Source organism: Equus quagga, chromosome 12 (assembly GCF_021613505.1).
Source record: "Equus quagga isolate Etosha38 chromosome 12, UCLA_HA_Equagga_1.0, whole genome shotgun sequence".
Classification (NCBI taxonomy): domain Eukaryota; kingdom Metazoa; phylum Chordata; class Mammalia; order Perissodactyla; family Equidae; genus Equus; species Equus quagga.
Window position 1 is genome coordinate 32,932,662 of NC_060278.1, and position 16,641 is coordinate 32,949,302.

The 16,641-nt window shown below is 35.3% G+C and overlaps 1 protein-coding gene across 1 annotated transcript in view; it reads right to left on the reverse strand.

Moving 5' to 3' along the window:
- Positions 1 to 16,641, reverse strand: part of CATSPERE (catsper channel auxiliary subunit epsilon) — a 253,986-nt gene that overhangs the window by 197,162 nt on the left and 40,183 nt on the right. The window contains exons 3-4 of the mRNA XM_046678004.1: positions 1,245 to 1,318; positions 882 to 948 (exon numbers count right to left, since the gene is read on the reverse strand). Of these exons, the coding sequence (XP_046533960.1) occupies positions 882 to 948; positions 1,245 to 1,318 (141 nt within the window). The remainder of the gene's footprint in view (positions 1 to 881; positions 949 to 1,244; positions 1,319 to 16,641) is intronic.

The window sequence follows — 16,641 nt, forward strand, 5'->3', positions numbered from 1 at the left end:
TAAAAAATGGGCAGAGGATCTGAACAGACATTTTTCCAAAGAAAGTATACAGATGGCCAACAGACACATGAAAAGATGTTCAACATTACTAATTATTAGGGAAATTCAATTCAAAATTACAGTGAGATATCGTCCCATGCCAATTGGAATGACTATTGTTAAAAAGACAAGAAATAACACGTGTTGGAGAGGATGTGGAGAAAAGAGAACCCTCATATACTACTGGTGGGAATGTAACTGGTGCAGTCACTATGGAAAATAGTATGCAGATTTCTTAAAAAATTAAAAAGAGAAATACCATACAATCCAGCTATTCCACTTCTTGTTATCTATCTAAAGAACATGAAATCAACAATCCAAAGAGATCTATGCACCCTTATGTTCACTGCAGCATTATTCACAATAGCCCAGACTCCGAAACAACCTAAGTGACCATCAATGGATAATGGACAAAGAAGATGTGGTATATATACTCAATGGAATACTCCTCAGCCATAAAAAAAAAGATGAAATCTTGCCATTTGCAACAACATGGATGGACTTTGAGAGAATTATGCTAAGTGAAATAAGTCAGACGGAGAAAGCCAAATACCATATGATTTCACTCCTATGTGGAAGATAAAAACAACAAACAAACACATAGATACAGAGACTAGATTGGTGGTTACCAGAGGGAGAGGGGGAAAGGGGAGAGTGAAAGGGATGACAGGACACATGTGTGTGGTGACAGATGGTAATTAGACTTTGGGTGGTGAACATGATGTAGTCTACACAGAAATCAAACTATAATGATGTACACCTGAAATTTATGTAATGTTATAAGCCAATGTTACCTCAATTTTAAAAAACGATTTCATAAGTTATCACTAAAATCAACTTACTGGGCCTGTCACAATTGGTTTTATAATCTGAATACCAGGAGGACAACGCAGTTCTGTCTTGGGTGATCTAGCAATCAAAAAGGACAGAAAAGAGAAATAAGAATAGATGCAAATGAGATTAATAAAAATTCCCCTACTACTTTTTAAGCCTAAAAATTTGAATTGTATGCTAATAAGAAAAATTTTTAAATATAGCAATATTTTACTTCTATTTTTAAAGTGATTTTGTCTTTCTTTTCACATCTATTTAATGGGAAGAAATTTACATTAAATTACAGTCTCAAATCTGAATGTCCACACTATATGAATGCTTTTTTGCATGTAAATACACACATACATTGACATTCACAGCAAAAATCTTACCTTTTATTTTTCATAGAACAAGTTCCTGGCACACTCCACTCAGAAAATAACGTTCCTTCATACTCTAACTTAATCTAAAAAAAGAAAGTAAAAGAGTTCAGACAAAAAAATCTGTTCTAAAATTTTCATCTCATTGTTCAGATGTAAGTTTCAATTTTCTGGGTCCTTATTATTTAAAGAGAGAATAACTAAAATTTGATTCCTTTGTAACTGTACAAAGTAATACAACAAAGGAAAAGTAACCTAACCTTTCTGGGATACTTCAGTAGTCTGTTCTGAAAAACTATGATTTTTATTTTATTTCACTTCAAAAATAATCTAAGTGCCTAGGAGGTGACTGGTACTCCAGTAGCTTCTGAGGATAAAAAAAGATAAATGAGACATGGTCCTTCACTTAAAAACAAGTAATTTAAAATTCTGAGATTCCATTATTCACACAGTACTGACTCTATCATTGTAACTTTCATCAGTCACATTTTCCTTATTTCTACGTTTTTTTCCTGCTTCCACATTCTTTCATTTGTAAGTTCCTTCCTTCCTCTCTCAAAGAATACTGACCCACTTTGTAACATCATCAGTCTTAGTCTCAACATTCGTCCTCTTCTTCAGCCAAGCTGGAACCCAATTTCACCTTCTGATACTGTTACATAAACATTATTTACACATACATATGTATACTTTTTATGGAGATATACATATATAAATATTGCTTCAGTGTTTTTACTCACAAAAAGGGGACTAGAATACCAGTTGTCTCATAGATTTCATATTATAGGATTAATGACAGTGTATAAGAAGAAAAAAGAGAAAAATTCACCAGAAGATATAAAATAACCCTGAAATCAAGCAAAATCTGAAAGAATTACTAGAAGTCATTTTGGTTTTTTTTTTGCTGAGTAAGATTGTCCCTGAGGCAATCCTGTTGCCAATCTTCCTCTTTTTGCTTGAGGAAGATTTGCCCTGAGCTAACATCTATGCCAATCTCCCTCTGTTTTGTATGTGGGTCACTGCCACAGCATGGCTACCAATGAGTGGCATAGGTCCATGCCCGGGAACTGAACCCAGGCCACTGATGTGGAGCATGCCAAACTTAACCACTAGGCCATGGGGCCAGCCCCTAGAAGACATTTTAAAAGGCACAAATACAGTGGTAGATTTTTAACACACTTGTTTTAAACTATAGATAAGCCTGAAAAAAAAGGTAGTATTATATATTCCTAACATAACATATATAGTCCTAAAATTAACCAATATTAAATATATTCTTTTCAGTCTCACATAGAACATTTACCAAAATTGACAACATTTACAAAAGAAGTCTTAGTCAATCTCAAAGAATTATTATCACACATATTATGCCCTTTGAGATTAATGAAATAAAATTAGAGTTTCTTATAAAGTTAGCCAGAAAGATTTTTAGGATATTTATAATCTTTTTTTAAAGAGAAACTGTACTTCTGAATGGTTCATGGGATAAAGCAAAAATCACAATGGAGGGGCTGGCCCCATGGCGGAGTGGTTAAGTTCGCACACTCTGCTGCATGCGGCCCAGTGTTTCGTTGGTTGGAATCCTGGGCACGTACATGGCGCTGCTCATCAAACCACGCTGAGGCGGCGTCCCACATGCCACAACTAGAAGGACTCACAACGAAGAATATACAACTATGTACTGGGGGGGCTTTTGGGAGAAAAAGGAAAAAAATAAAATCTTTAAAAAAAAAAAGAAGCTCGTCTTTCAAAAAAAAACACAATGGAAATTACAAAATATTTATAAATAAACAATAAAAGCATTTGATACTATCAGAACTTGTAGTGTATAGTGTAAACAGGCCCTAAAAGGAAACTTATAGCCTTAAATATATACAAAAGAAGTAAGGTGGTTTGAAAGTGAATAAACTCAGTTTTCAGTGTAAGATACCAATAAAATAACAACAGAGAAAACCCCCCAAAAACTAAAAGGTTGGATATTTTTAAAAAGGGGAAAAAATAGGGATTTACAAAAGAAAACAAATTGGGAAAGGTTAGTAGTGATGTCGTTTTTTAATCTACTCAAATTTCCTTATAAACACAGAGAGAACAAATAAGATAGCACCAAAAAAAAAAGAAAGAAAAAAACACTGGACAACATCAGCAATGAAACTCAGTGACAAAGTATCCCTCAAAATCCAAAAATATACGTGAGTTAAACAAACCAGCTAAAACTACCAGCCTCATGTGATATCAGCATAAGGAAGCAAGAGAAAACAAACATGACAGGGCTTAGAAGAGAGCACCCACACCAGCGACAGGCATTCAGTGGAAACCATGGCGGCCAGTCTGAGGACGGCAGCCCTAAGCAAAGGGCTTCTGCCCTTTCCATCTCTAGGTGAGTGCGAGAGGCCACAATGGTGTCTGGAAGAGCAAGAGGAGAGCCCGTGAGCTCCAAAGATGCCTCCAGGACAAAGAGCCACAAAGAAGAGAGATACAGGGAAAAAGAGTCCCAACTGAGCTGGAAAGGGACAACAAGGACAAAGAGAAACGACCGATGAATGATGGAGGGAAACAGAACCTGGAGACCTCAGATACTTTTAGCCTTATTTTTGGACACTTTACCAAACAACAGAGGGGTTAACTCTAGAGCCGTGAAGTTAGAACAGTTATTTTAACCCACCCCTCCCTCCTTAAAATCAGGAAAATTAATTTCATGTGAAAACATGAGCAACAGAAAGAGAATCACAGTCAAATCTCACATAGTTAAGAAAAAGAAGAGAATAAGAAGCATAATAACATCTCTGTAAGAATATACTCAATAAATAAAGGAAAGCTATAACTGAATGTGAAGACTAGTTTTATTTGTCAGCTTGCCTAGATTATAGTACCCAGTCATTTAATCAAATACTAATATAGATTTTGTTGTGAAGGTATTTTATAGATGTAGTTTGTGCCTGCAAGCAGTTGACTTTAAGTAAAAGAGCATACCTTTGATAATATGGGTGGAGCCTCTTCCAATGAGCTGGAAGCTTTCAGAGCAAAACTGAGGTTTCCTGGAGAAGAAATTCTGCTTCAAGACTGCACTATTAACTCTTACCTAAGTTTCCAGCCTGCGGGCCTGACCTAAAGATTTTAGGCTTGCCGGTTCCCACAATCACATGAGCCACTTTCTTAAAATAAGTCTCTTAATATACACATGTATAAATTCTATGGATTCTGTTTCTCTGGAGAACCATTGACTGATACACCTGCTATTTCAAAATGAGGCAAAATAAATAAGAAAATGATACAAGTTATAAAAGAATAATATAAATCAGAATTTGAAACTCACTAAATAAGCTATAACTCAGGAAAAAATAGAAATAAAAGAAAAAGTCATATCAGAAATGAACTAAATTAGAAGAAACACAATTGTGAAGAAACATAATAGATAAGGCCTTGAGATAAATAGGAGGTTTTTAAAAATAAAAAAGATAAAAAGTGATTCAAGAGTAAATGACAAATATAAAAGATAAGCAAATAAAATCATATGTATAGTTGGAGATTCTGAAGAAGAAAATCAGTGTTTGGAACAGAACAATAATGTTAACATTAACTATAATTCAAAAATAATATGTGAAATAAACTTGAAACAACACATTGAAAGCACACAGCTCATACCTGGGAAAACAATTAAGAATGATTTTTTAAAAAGCAACCCAGGACAGTCATTAATAAAAGCACTGGACATAAAAAGAAACCCCTTGGGGATCTTGACAAAAAGAACAAGGAAAAGAAATTAAGATTTCCACCAGACTTTTCAGAAGCAACTCTTTATGTCAGAGACAACAAAGCAATACATATAAAAGGAAATTAAACATTAGCCAATAATTTTTATATCAAGATACACCAACTTTTAGATATAAAGGCCATAGCTAAGCTCTTATGACCATAAAATCACTCAGGAAATATTGTTCCTCTGAGCCCTTCCTGAGGAATCCACTAGAAAAAGAGCTTCAGATCACCAAAATGATTGCAGAGACATCAACACAAGGACTGATACTAAGTATTAAATACGAATTTTTCTGTAGAACCATGTCTACATGCTGGCTATAAAAAAAGGAATATAGTTGCTAATGACTATACTCTGACGATGCATCAAACATGAGTGGTGGGAGAATTATGGTCAGCCCAGGTAACGGTGGCCATGTAAGGTTGACTCTCTCCATACATTTCCAAAAAAACTACACAGATCAACAAATAAAACCAAGAAAATTCTACATTACAGCATAACAAGAAGAAGCAGCACACTAAAACCTCAAACAACCTGTAAGTGGAAAATAAACAATTTTTAGCAGAGCTCTCACTCAAGCTCTTGTCATGATCCTCTGTGGAAAGTAAGAGGGCTCCTGAGAAAAGGAGGAGAAAAGACAGGAACGAAAGGTTAGGACTGAATTAAAATCACTGACAGAAAGAGAAAGTATACCCTAAGTGCAAAAAGACTCCTCCAAGATCAGAGCACTGACTCGGAGGAAGAGAATTAAAAGTGTGTGAGACTTGAGGTGTGAGCCTGAGAAAGGCATCACTTCTCAAGAGAAGAAGATAAAAGGAAAGAAGAGACACCATTTGGAGAGTGAGTAGTGAAGGGAAAAAGAATCAAGAGGGGGAAATTTAGGACATTACAAGTCCCCTCCCAAACAATCAAAGGAAAATACAACACCCTCAATTAAAGAAACTGCACTTTGCTATAATGAAAGAAGAAAATAAACCTTAACTAGGAATCTTTTAAACCAAACCAAGCTGCCAACCTGTCCATGTCATTCATAGATATAAGTAGTCTTTATCTATACAAACTACTCTAAGAGAATAGAAAATGAAAATCAAAACATTTGAGTCAATAAAATTGCCTTCAGGGGCTGGCCTGGTGTGTAGTAGCTGAGTTTGCACCTTCCACTTTGGTGGCCTGGGGTTGGCGGGTTTGGATCCCAGGCACGGACCTACACGCCACTCATCAAGCCATGCTGTGGTGGTGTCCCATACACAAAATAGAGGAGGACTGGCACAGATGTTAGTTCAGGGACAATCTTCCTCAAGCAAAAGGAGGAAGATTGGCAACAGATGTTAGCTCAGGGCTAAACTTTTTCACCAAAAAAAAAAAAATTGCCTTCAAAACATCAACCACAAAGCAGAAGAAAATTGCAAACTAACGTCCTAACTTGAATTAAATATCCCCAAACAAGAATTCGGTGATAACTGAAAGAAAAATCTTGAATTAAAAATTCACAAACTAGGAACAGAAATGAGCTGCAAATAAAAATAAAAAAAGAGTTGAACTAGGAAATGAAACAGGTGATTGTAAAGGAAATGAAGGCTAAATTAAAAGATACCCATGGGAGATTATATTTGAATGAAAATTGCATAAAAGACATTGGAGAAGGGCAAAAACAAAAAAACAGTCAAGAGAATATAAGTGAAATAAGTCAAGAAAAAAAAGGAACCAGGGAGAAAGTGATTGAAATGGAAGACAGACAAATAAAATCCAACACGTGTGTAATTGGAGTCTCTGAAATTGAAAAATAAAACAATGAAATAGAACTAACATTTAAATTTGTAACTAAGAAAACGTTTCACAAATAAAAGACGATCTGAATATATACATAAAAAGGCATCACCTGTACCTGGAAAAATTGATCTTTAAAGGTCAACTCCGAAACATATTTGAGTAAATCTGTTAGACTTTAAAGATAAAGAAAAATCCTTAAGCTTCCCAACAAAAACATCAAATAGGATACAAGATCATCAGAATTTTCTGAAGCAACATACAAAGGAAGGTAACTCAAGGAATGAAAGTATGAACCCAAGACCTTATATCCAGCCAAGCTCCCCTTTTAAGGCCACAGAAAAAACCCACTTTTAATAACAAGAATTCAGGAAATGCTATACCTAGGATCCCTTTCTGAAGAATCTACTAGATTAGGGTCAGCAAACTATGGCCTGTGTACCAAGTCCAAAACCACCTTATTTTGTAAATAAAGTTCTATAATAATATGGCCACATGCAATTTCTTTATTTAGTGCATATGGCTGCTTTCATATTACAACAGCTGAGTTACGTAGTTGCAATAGAGATCATTTGATCTGCAAAGCCTAAAATATATACTATATAGCAAGTACAGCAAAAGTTTGCCAACAACTGTACTGGAGTATAGGATGAACTTCGTCAAACCAAGACATGACTCAGGTAACAGGCAAAAGGATTGATGGTGAGCACTAATATATTTGATTGTAGATAAAAGATTAACATGTGGAGATAAAGGCAAAGGATAATATATAAAGGTATATTCTAACAAAGTAGAAATAATGCAACTAAAAATTTGGGAGGAAGAAGGAGATGGATAAAGGAAAGTAGAACAAACTCATTGAATGCTGACCAGGGAATAGGTGGAAATTAAATGATACCATTAAAAAGTGAGAAACCAGATAGTAAGAAGAGTAAATAAGAGAGCAGGGCACTAAAGTTGTTCAAAAGATGCAAGTACTAGGTAACAACTAAGATGAAAATACAATCCTTCCTAAATACAGAAAGACTTTTTTTTAAAGGAGAGAGAAAATAACCAGGCAGAGAAACAGTAAATATAATGCGCATAATTATAAGATAAAATAAGAGACTTGAGAGCAAAGATAACAGTCATATAAACAAAGCAAGATGCAATACATGCTGTGTAAAAGAGGAACACTCAAAGAAAAAGGTGACCCAGACAGACTAACGATAAAGTAATGGGAGGAAACCTAGGTGACCTTGGGTTTGTCAATGACTTTGTAGATAGAACACCAAAGGCATGATCCATGGAAGAAAATTTGATAAATTGGACTTCATTAAAATTAAAAACTTCTGCTTTGTGAAAGTCACTGTTAAGAGAATGAAAGATAACCCACAGACTGGGAGAAAATATTTGCAAAACTACTCACATCTGATAAAGGACTAGTATCCAAAATATGCAAAAAACTCTTGAGGACAATTAGAAAACAAAAACCCAATTTAAAAAATGGACAAAGTGGGTGCCAGCCCCATGGCCTAGTTGTTAAGTTTGGCATGCTCTACTTTGGTGTCCCAGGTTTGGTTCCTGGGCACAGACCTACACCACTCGTTGGTGGCCACACTATGACAGTGACCCATATCCAAAATAGAAGAAGACTGGCACAGATTTTAGCTGAGGGTGAATCTTGCATAAGGAAAAAGAGGAAGATTGGCAACAGATGTTAGCTCAGGGCAAATCTTCCTCAGCAAACAAACAAGAAAAATAGACAAAGGATCTGAACAGGCACCTCACCAAAGAAGATATGTAGATGACAAATATGCATATGAAAAGATGTTCAACATCATATGTCATCAGGGAGCTGCAAATTAAAACAATGAGATATGACCCCACAACTATTAGAATGATGAAAATCCAAAACACTGACAAGACTAAATGCTGATGAGGATGTGGAATATCAGGAACTCTCATTCACTACTGATGGGAATGCAAAATGGTACAACTACTTTAGAAAACAGTTCTGTAGTTTCTTCTTTATTTAAATATATCCTTGGAATATAATAATCCCATTCCTAGGTATTTAACCAAAAGAAATAAAAATATATGTCCACACATATGTACATGAATGTTCACAGAAGTTACAGTCAAAATAGCCTCAAACTGGAAACAACCCAAATGTTCATCAACAAATGAATGTATACACAAATTGTGATATATGAATGCAATGGAATACTATTCAGCAATAAAAAGGAATGAAGTACCCATGTACACAATATTATAGATGAATCTGAGAGCACCAGACTAAGTGAAAGAAAAATGACCCAAAATGGCTATATGTGATTTCATTTATATGACTATCTCAAAAAGACAAACTACAAGAACAGGAAACAGATTGGTGGTTGCCAGCAGCTGAAGATGAGAAGGGCAAGGATTGACTGCAAAGGGCATGAGAGAACTTTCTGGGCGATATCAGTGTTCTATATCTTGATTATTGTGGTGAGTATGCTATTTTATGCATTGTCGAAACTCATCAAACTATATGCTTAAAAGGAGTACATTTTATTGTATGTACATACCTCAGTAAACCTGCCTTTTACAAAAGGAATTAAAGAGATAAATAAACTAATAATCATGTATAAAAACCCCGGATAATCTTGATCCTGATTTACATAAACAAACTGGATCTTATCTGGACTCTGATTTACATAAACAAACAAAAAATGACATTTACAAGACAATTGGGGGCCAGTTCAGTGGCCGAGTGGTTAAGTTCGAGCGCTCTGCTGCGGCGACCCAGGGTTCGGATCCTGGGTGCGGACATGGCGCCGCTCGTCAGGCCACGTTGAGGCGGCATCCCACATCCCACAACTAGAAGGACCTGCAACTAAGATATACAACTGTGTACGGGGGGGGGAGGGGGTTGGGGAGATAAAGCAGAAAAGAAAAAAAAAAGATTGGCAATAGTTGTTAGCTCAGGTGCCAGTCTTTAAAAAAAAAAAAAAGACAATTGGAAGTTTGAACACTGGCTAGATATTTGATGATATTAAGGAATTACTATTAATTTGTGGTTATGATTTTGTAAAACACCTTTATTGAGATATAATTCACATACTGTACAACTCACTCATGTAAAATGTACAATTCAATGGTTTTTAGTATATTTACAGAGTTGTGCAACCATCACTATGGTAAGTCTTAGAATATTTTTACATTCTACAAAAAACCCCTGCATCCCTTTAGGGGTCACCACCTCCATACCGCCCAGCCGTAGGCTACCATTAGTATACTTTCTGTCCATATAGATTTGCCTATTCTGAACATTTCATATGGATAGAATCATATATATGTGGTCCTTTGTGTCTGGCTTCTCCCACTTAGCATGTTTTCAAGGTTCATCCATACTGTAGCATATCAGTCCTTTATTCCTTTTTATTGCCAAATAAATATATAATTATCCATTATGAGGATATACCACATTTTATATATTCATTTGTCATTTGATGAACATTTGGGTTGTTTCCACTTTTGTGCTATTATGAATAATACTTCTATTAATGTTCATGTATGAGTTTTTGTGGGGACATGTTTTCATTTTTCTTGAAATGTACCTAGAAATGGAATTGGTGGGTTATATGGTAACTCTATGTTTAATAATTTGAAGAGCTATCAGATTGTTTTCCAAAGTGGATGCACCATTTGACATTTGGCAGCAATGGACGAAGGTTCCAATTTCTCCACATCCTCAGTATTACTTTTTATTATCTGTCTTTTAGATTATAGCCTTCTAAGTGGGTATCTCATTGTAGTTTTCATTTGCATTTCCCTAATGGGAAATGGGCTTATTGGCCATTCCGATATCTTCTTTGGAGAAATGTGTATTCAGATTCTTTGTCAATTTTTTAAAAAATTGGTTTGTTTGACTTTATTATTGAATTACAATACTTCTTTATATATTCTAGATACAAATCTCTCATCAGATACATGATTCACAAAAATTTTCTCCTATTCTCAGAATTGTCTTTTTACTTTCTTGATGATGCCCTTAGAAGCACTAAAGTTTTTAACTTTGAGGATGTCCAATTTATTTTTTCTTTTGTTATTTGTGTTTTGGTGTCACATCTAAGAAAGCATTGCCTAATCCAAGATGATGAAGACTTTTCTTTATGATTTCTTCTATGAGTTTTATAGTATTAGATCTTATATTTAGGTCTTCAATCCATTTTGAGTTAATTTTTTACATATGGTCTGAAGTAGGGGTCCATTTTTATTCTTTTTCATGTGGATATCTAGTTGTCCCAGCACCATTTGTTGAAAACACTATTCTTTTCCCATTGAATTTTCTTGGTGTCATTGTCAAAAATCAATTGACCATAAATATGAGGTTTTATTTTTTGGAATCTCAACTCTGTTCCATGGATCTGTTTTCCTATCATTATGCTTATCCCACAGTGACTCAATTACCGCAGCTTTGTAGTAAGTTTTGAAGCCAAGAACTGCGTCTTCCAACTTTGCTCTTCTTTTTCTAGACTGTTTTGTGTATTCTGGTTCTCTTGAATTTCCATGTGAAATTCCACATGAATTTTCATATGAAATTACTACACTCACTTAGTTGTTTTAATAGGTTTTAGTGGATTCTTCGAGGCTTTCTACAATACGTCTGTAGAAGATTATGCCATCTGCATATAGGTAGTTTCTTTCTCCCTTTCCAATGTGGATGCATTTTATTTCATTTTCTTGACTAAAAGCCATGGCTGAGATCATGGTGTTTGGTTTTTTTAATTTAAGCATCCTGTCATTTTAAGACAAACACTGAAATATTTGTGGATGAAATGATATGTCTGGGATAGTTTCAAAATAATACAGAAGGGGAGAAAGTGGGTGGTAGAGTCAATGAAACAAGATTGGCCATGACCTGGTAATAATGAAGCTGGGTTTGGGGTATATAGGGGCTTATTAAGTATAATATAATAAATTCCATACTTTTTGTGTATGTTTAAATTATGCTAACCTCTATACCTTTGTGCAGGGTTAAATTTTTCCATAATAAAAAGTTTTAAAAATGTGCATTCAAAACTGAGAATAAGTTTTGTAGAAATTACCAAGTTTATATATAAATCTCTCTAACGGGGAATTTAAAATGGTATAGTCAAGTGCCTGTAGACTGTTTCCACTATGCTTACCAACTTTGAACTTTTAGGTGATTTGGGGTTATTTAAACAGAAAACTGATATTCTATTTAAATTCACATTGAGTGGAGAGGGATTTTTTTTGAGGTGTAATTGACATATAACACTATATTAGTTTCAAGTGTATAACATAATGATTCAATATTTAATACATTACAAAATGATCACCACAATAAGTCTAGTTAACATTAACTGCCATATATGTTAAGAAAATTTTTTTTCTTCTGATGAGAACTTTTAAGATCTACTCTCTCAGCAACCTACAATATGCATTATAGTAGTTTTACTATAGGCATCATGCTACACATCACATCCTCATGACTTATTTTATAACTGGAAGTTTGTACCTTTTGACCCTCCACAACACCCATTTTGCCCACTGCCATCTCCCATCTCTGGCAACCACTAATCTCCTCTCTGTATCTATGAGCTTGGGTTTTTTTCTTTATTTAGATTCTATATTAAGTGAGATTAATGTGGCATTTGTCTTTCTCTGTCTGACTTATTTCATGTAGCATAATGCCCTCAGGTCCATCCATGTTGTCACAAAGGGCAAGATTTCATTCTTTTTTATGGCTGAATAATATTGCATATATACATATATATATATATATATATTTACACACACACCACATCTTCTTTATACCTTCATCCTCCAATGGACATTTTTCTCCATGTCTTGACTATTGTAAATAATGCTGCGATGAACATAGAGGTGCACATATCTTTTTGAGTTAGTGTTTTCATTTCCTTTGGATAAATACCCAGGTGTGGAATTGCTGGACCATATGGTGGTTCCAGTTTTCACTTTTTGAGGAACCTCTATACTGTTTTCCATAGTGGCTGCAGCAATTTACATTCCCACCAACAACCTACAGGAATTCCCTTTTCTCCACATCCTCTTCAATACTGGTTATTTTCTGTCTTCTTAATTATAGACATTCTAACAGGTGTGAGGTGATATCTCATTGTGGTTTTGATTTGCATTTCCTTGATAATTAGTGATGTTGAGCATCTTTTCATGTACCTGTTGGCCACGTGTATGTCTTCTTTTTAAAAATGTCTATTCAAATTCCCTGCCCAGTTTTTCATTGGACTGTTCGTTTTTTTGCTAAAGAATTATATGAGTTCTTCATATATTTTGGATATTAACCTCTTATCAGATAAGTGATTTCCAAATACTTTCTCCCATTCTGTAGGTTGTCTTTTCTTTTTGTTGATGGTTTCCTTTGCTGTGCAGAAGCTTTCCATTTAATTTATTTACTTATTTCAATTATTTTATTGAAATCATAAAGGTTTATAACATTGTTTAATTTGGGGTGTACATTATTATTTATCAATTTCTGTATAGACTGCATCATGCTCATGACCAGAAGTCTAATTTTTATCTGACACCATACATATGTGCCCCTTTACCACATTCACTCACCCCATACCCCCTTTCCCTCTGGTAACCACTAATCTGTTCTCTTTATCCATGTGTTTATCTTCCATATGTGAGTGAAATTATGGAATATTTGTCTTTCTCTATCTGGCTTATTTCGCGTAATATCATACCCTCAAGTTCCATCCTTCTAGTGGCAAATGGGAGGAATTTCTCTTTTTTTTATAGCTGAGTGGTATTCCATTGTATATATCTACCACATCTTTATCCATTCATCTGTCAATGGGCATTTAGGTTGCTTCCATGTCTTGGCTATTGAGAATAATGCTGCAATGAACATAGGGGTGCATAAATCTCTTGGATTGTTGATTTCAAGATCTTTGCATAAGTACCCAGTAGTAGGATAGCTAGATCATATGATATTTCTCTTTTTAATTTTTAAAGAAATCTCCATACTGTTTTCCATAGTGGCTGCACCAGTTTGCATTCCCATCAGCAGTGTATGAGCGTTCCCTTTTCTCCACATCCTCTCCAACACTTACTATTTCTCGTCTTGTTAATTATAGCCATTCTGATACGAGTGAAGTGATATCTCATTATAGTTTTGATTTGCATTTCCCTAAAAATTAGTGACATTGAACAGCTTTTCATGTGTCTGTTGGCCATCTGTATATCTTCTTTGGAGAAATGTCTGTTCAGATCATCTCCCCATTTTTTTGGATCAGGTTGTTTGTTTCTTGTTGAGTTGTATGAGCTCTCTATATATTTTGGAAATTAACCCTTTGTTGGATGTATGATTTGCAAATATTTTCTCCCAGTTGGTGGGTTGTCTTTTCATTTTGTTCATGGTTTTCTTTCCTTTGCAAAAGCTTTTTCATCTGATATAGTCTGATTTGTTAACTTTTTCTTTTGTTCCCCTGCCTGAGTACACATGGTATTCAAAAAGATGCTGCTAAGACCAATGTCAAAGAGTGTATTGCCTATATTTTCTTCTAGGAGGTTTATGGTTGTATGTTTTACAGTCAAGTCTTTAATCCATTTTGAGATAATTTTGTGTATGGTGCAAGGTAATGGTCTACTTTCATTCTTTTCCATGTGGCTGTCCAGCTTTCCCAACACCATTTATTGAAGAGACTTTCCTTTCTCCACTGTATGTTCTTGGCTCCTTTGTCAAAGATTAACTGACCATAGAGATATGGTTTTATCTCTGGGCTTTCAATTCTGTTCCATTCATCTGTGTGTCTGTTTTTATCCAGTATCATGCTGTTTTGATTATTATAGCTTTGTAGTATATTTGTTTTGTTTGGGGAGGAAGATTGTCCCTGAGCTAACACCTGTTTCCAATCTTCCTCTTTTTGCTTGAGGAAGACTGTTGCTGAGTTAACATCTATGCCAATCTTCCTCTATTTTGTATCTGGGACGCCATCTCAGCATGGCTTGATAAGTGGTGCATAGGTCCACACCCAGGATCCGAACCTGTGAACCCTGGGCCACTGAAGTAGAGTGCATGAACTTAACCACTACGCCACTGCGCCAGCCCCGTGAAGTCAGGGATTGTGATGTCTCCAGCTTTATTCTTTTTTCTCAGGATATCTTTGGCTTTCCAAGGTCTTCCTTTTTTTACTGTAGTAACATTGGTTTATAACATTATATAAATATCAGGAGTACATCATTATATTTCACTTTCTGTGTAGACTACATCTGGTTCACCATCCAAAGGCCAATTACAATCCATCACCAAACACATGTGCCTAATCACCTCTTTTGGTCTCCTCCATACCCCCTTCTCACATGGTAACCACCAATCCAATCTCTGTTTCTATGTGTTTGTTTGTTGTTGATTTTATCTTCTACTTATGAGTGAGATCATACAGTATTTGACTTTCTCCTTCTGACTTATTTCACTTAGCATAATACTCTCAAGGTCCATCCATGTTGTCACAAATGGCTAGATTTCATGCTTTCTTACAACTGAGTAGTATTCCATCGTGTACATATAACACATCTTCTTTATCCATTCATCCCTTGAGAGGCACCTAAATTGGTTCCAAGTCTTGGCTATTGTGAATAATGCTGCAACGACCACGGGGGTGCATGTATCTTTATGCATTTGTGTTTTCAAGTTCTTTGGATAAATACCCAGCAGTGGAATAGCTGGATCATGTGGTAGTTCTATTCTTAATTTTCTAAGGAATCTCCAGACTGTTTTCCACAGTGGCTGCACAGTTTGCCCTCCCACCAGCAGTGTATGAGAGTTCCCTTCTCTCCACATCTTCTCCAACACTTATTATTTCCTGTCTTGTTAATTATAGCCATTCTGATGGGAGTGAGGTGATATCTCATTGTAGTTTTGATTTGCATTTCCCTAATGATTAGAGATGTTGAACATCTTTTCATGTGTCTGTTGGCCATCTGTATATGTTATTTGGAAAAGTGTCTGCTCAGATCTTTTATCCATTTTTGAATTGGGTGGTTAATGTTTTTGTTGTTCAGGTGTATGAGTTCTTTACATACTTTGGATATAAACCCCTTATCAGATATATGGTTTGCAAATATCTTCTCCCAATTGTTAGGTTGTCTTTTCATTTTCTTGATAGTTTCCTTTGCTGTGCAGAAGATTTTTAGTTTGATGTAGTCCCATTTGTTCATTTTTTATTGTTTCCCTTGCCCTTTCGACATGGTATGTGAAAATACCCTAAGCCCAAGTTGAAGAGGATACTGTCTGTTTTCTTCTAGAAGTTTCATGGTTTCAGGTCTTACTTTCAAGTCTTTAATCCATTTTGAGTTTATTTTTGTTTATGGTAAAAGATAATGGTCTACTATCCTTCTTTTGCATGTGCCTGCCCAGTTTTCCCAACACCACTTATGGGAGAATTTTCCTTTCTCCACTGTATGTTCTTGGCTCCCTTGCCAAAAACTAGCTGTCCATAGATGTGTGGGTTTATTTCTGTGCTTTCCATTCTGTTCCATTGACGTGTGTCTGTTTTTGTGCCAGTACCATGCTGTTTTGATTACTTATAGCTTTGTAGTATATTTTGAAATAAGACAGTGTGATATCTGCAGCTTTGCTCTTTTTCCTCAGGATTCCTTTGGCTATTTGAGGTCTTTTGTTGTTCCATATAAATCTTAGGATTCTTTGTTCTACTTCTGTGAGGACCGACTTTAGGATCCTGACTGAGATTGCAGTGACTCTTTAGATTGCTTTAGGAAGTATGGACATTTTAACTATGTTAATTCTTCCAATCCAAGAGAATGGAACATCTTTCCATTTCTTCATGTCTTCTTCAATTTCTTTCAATAATGTTTTATAGTTTTCAGTGTACAGGTCTTTCACCTCCTTGG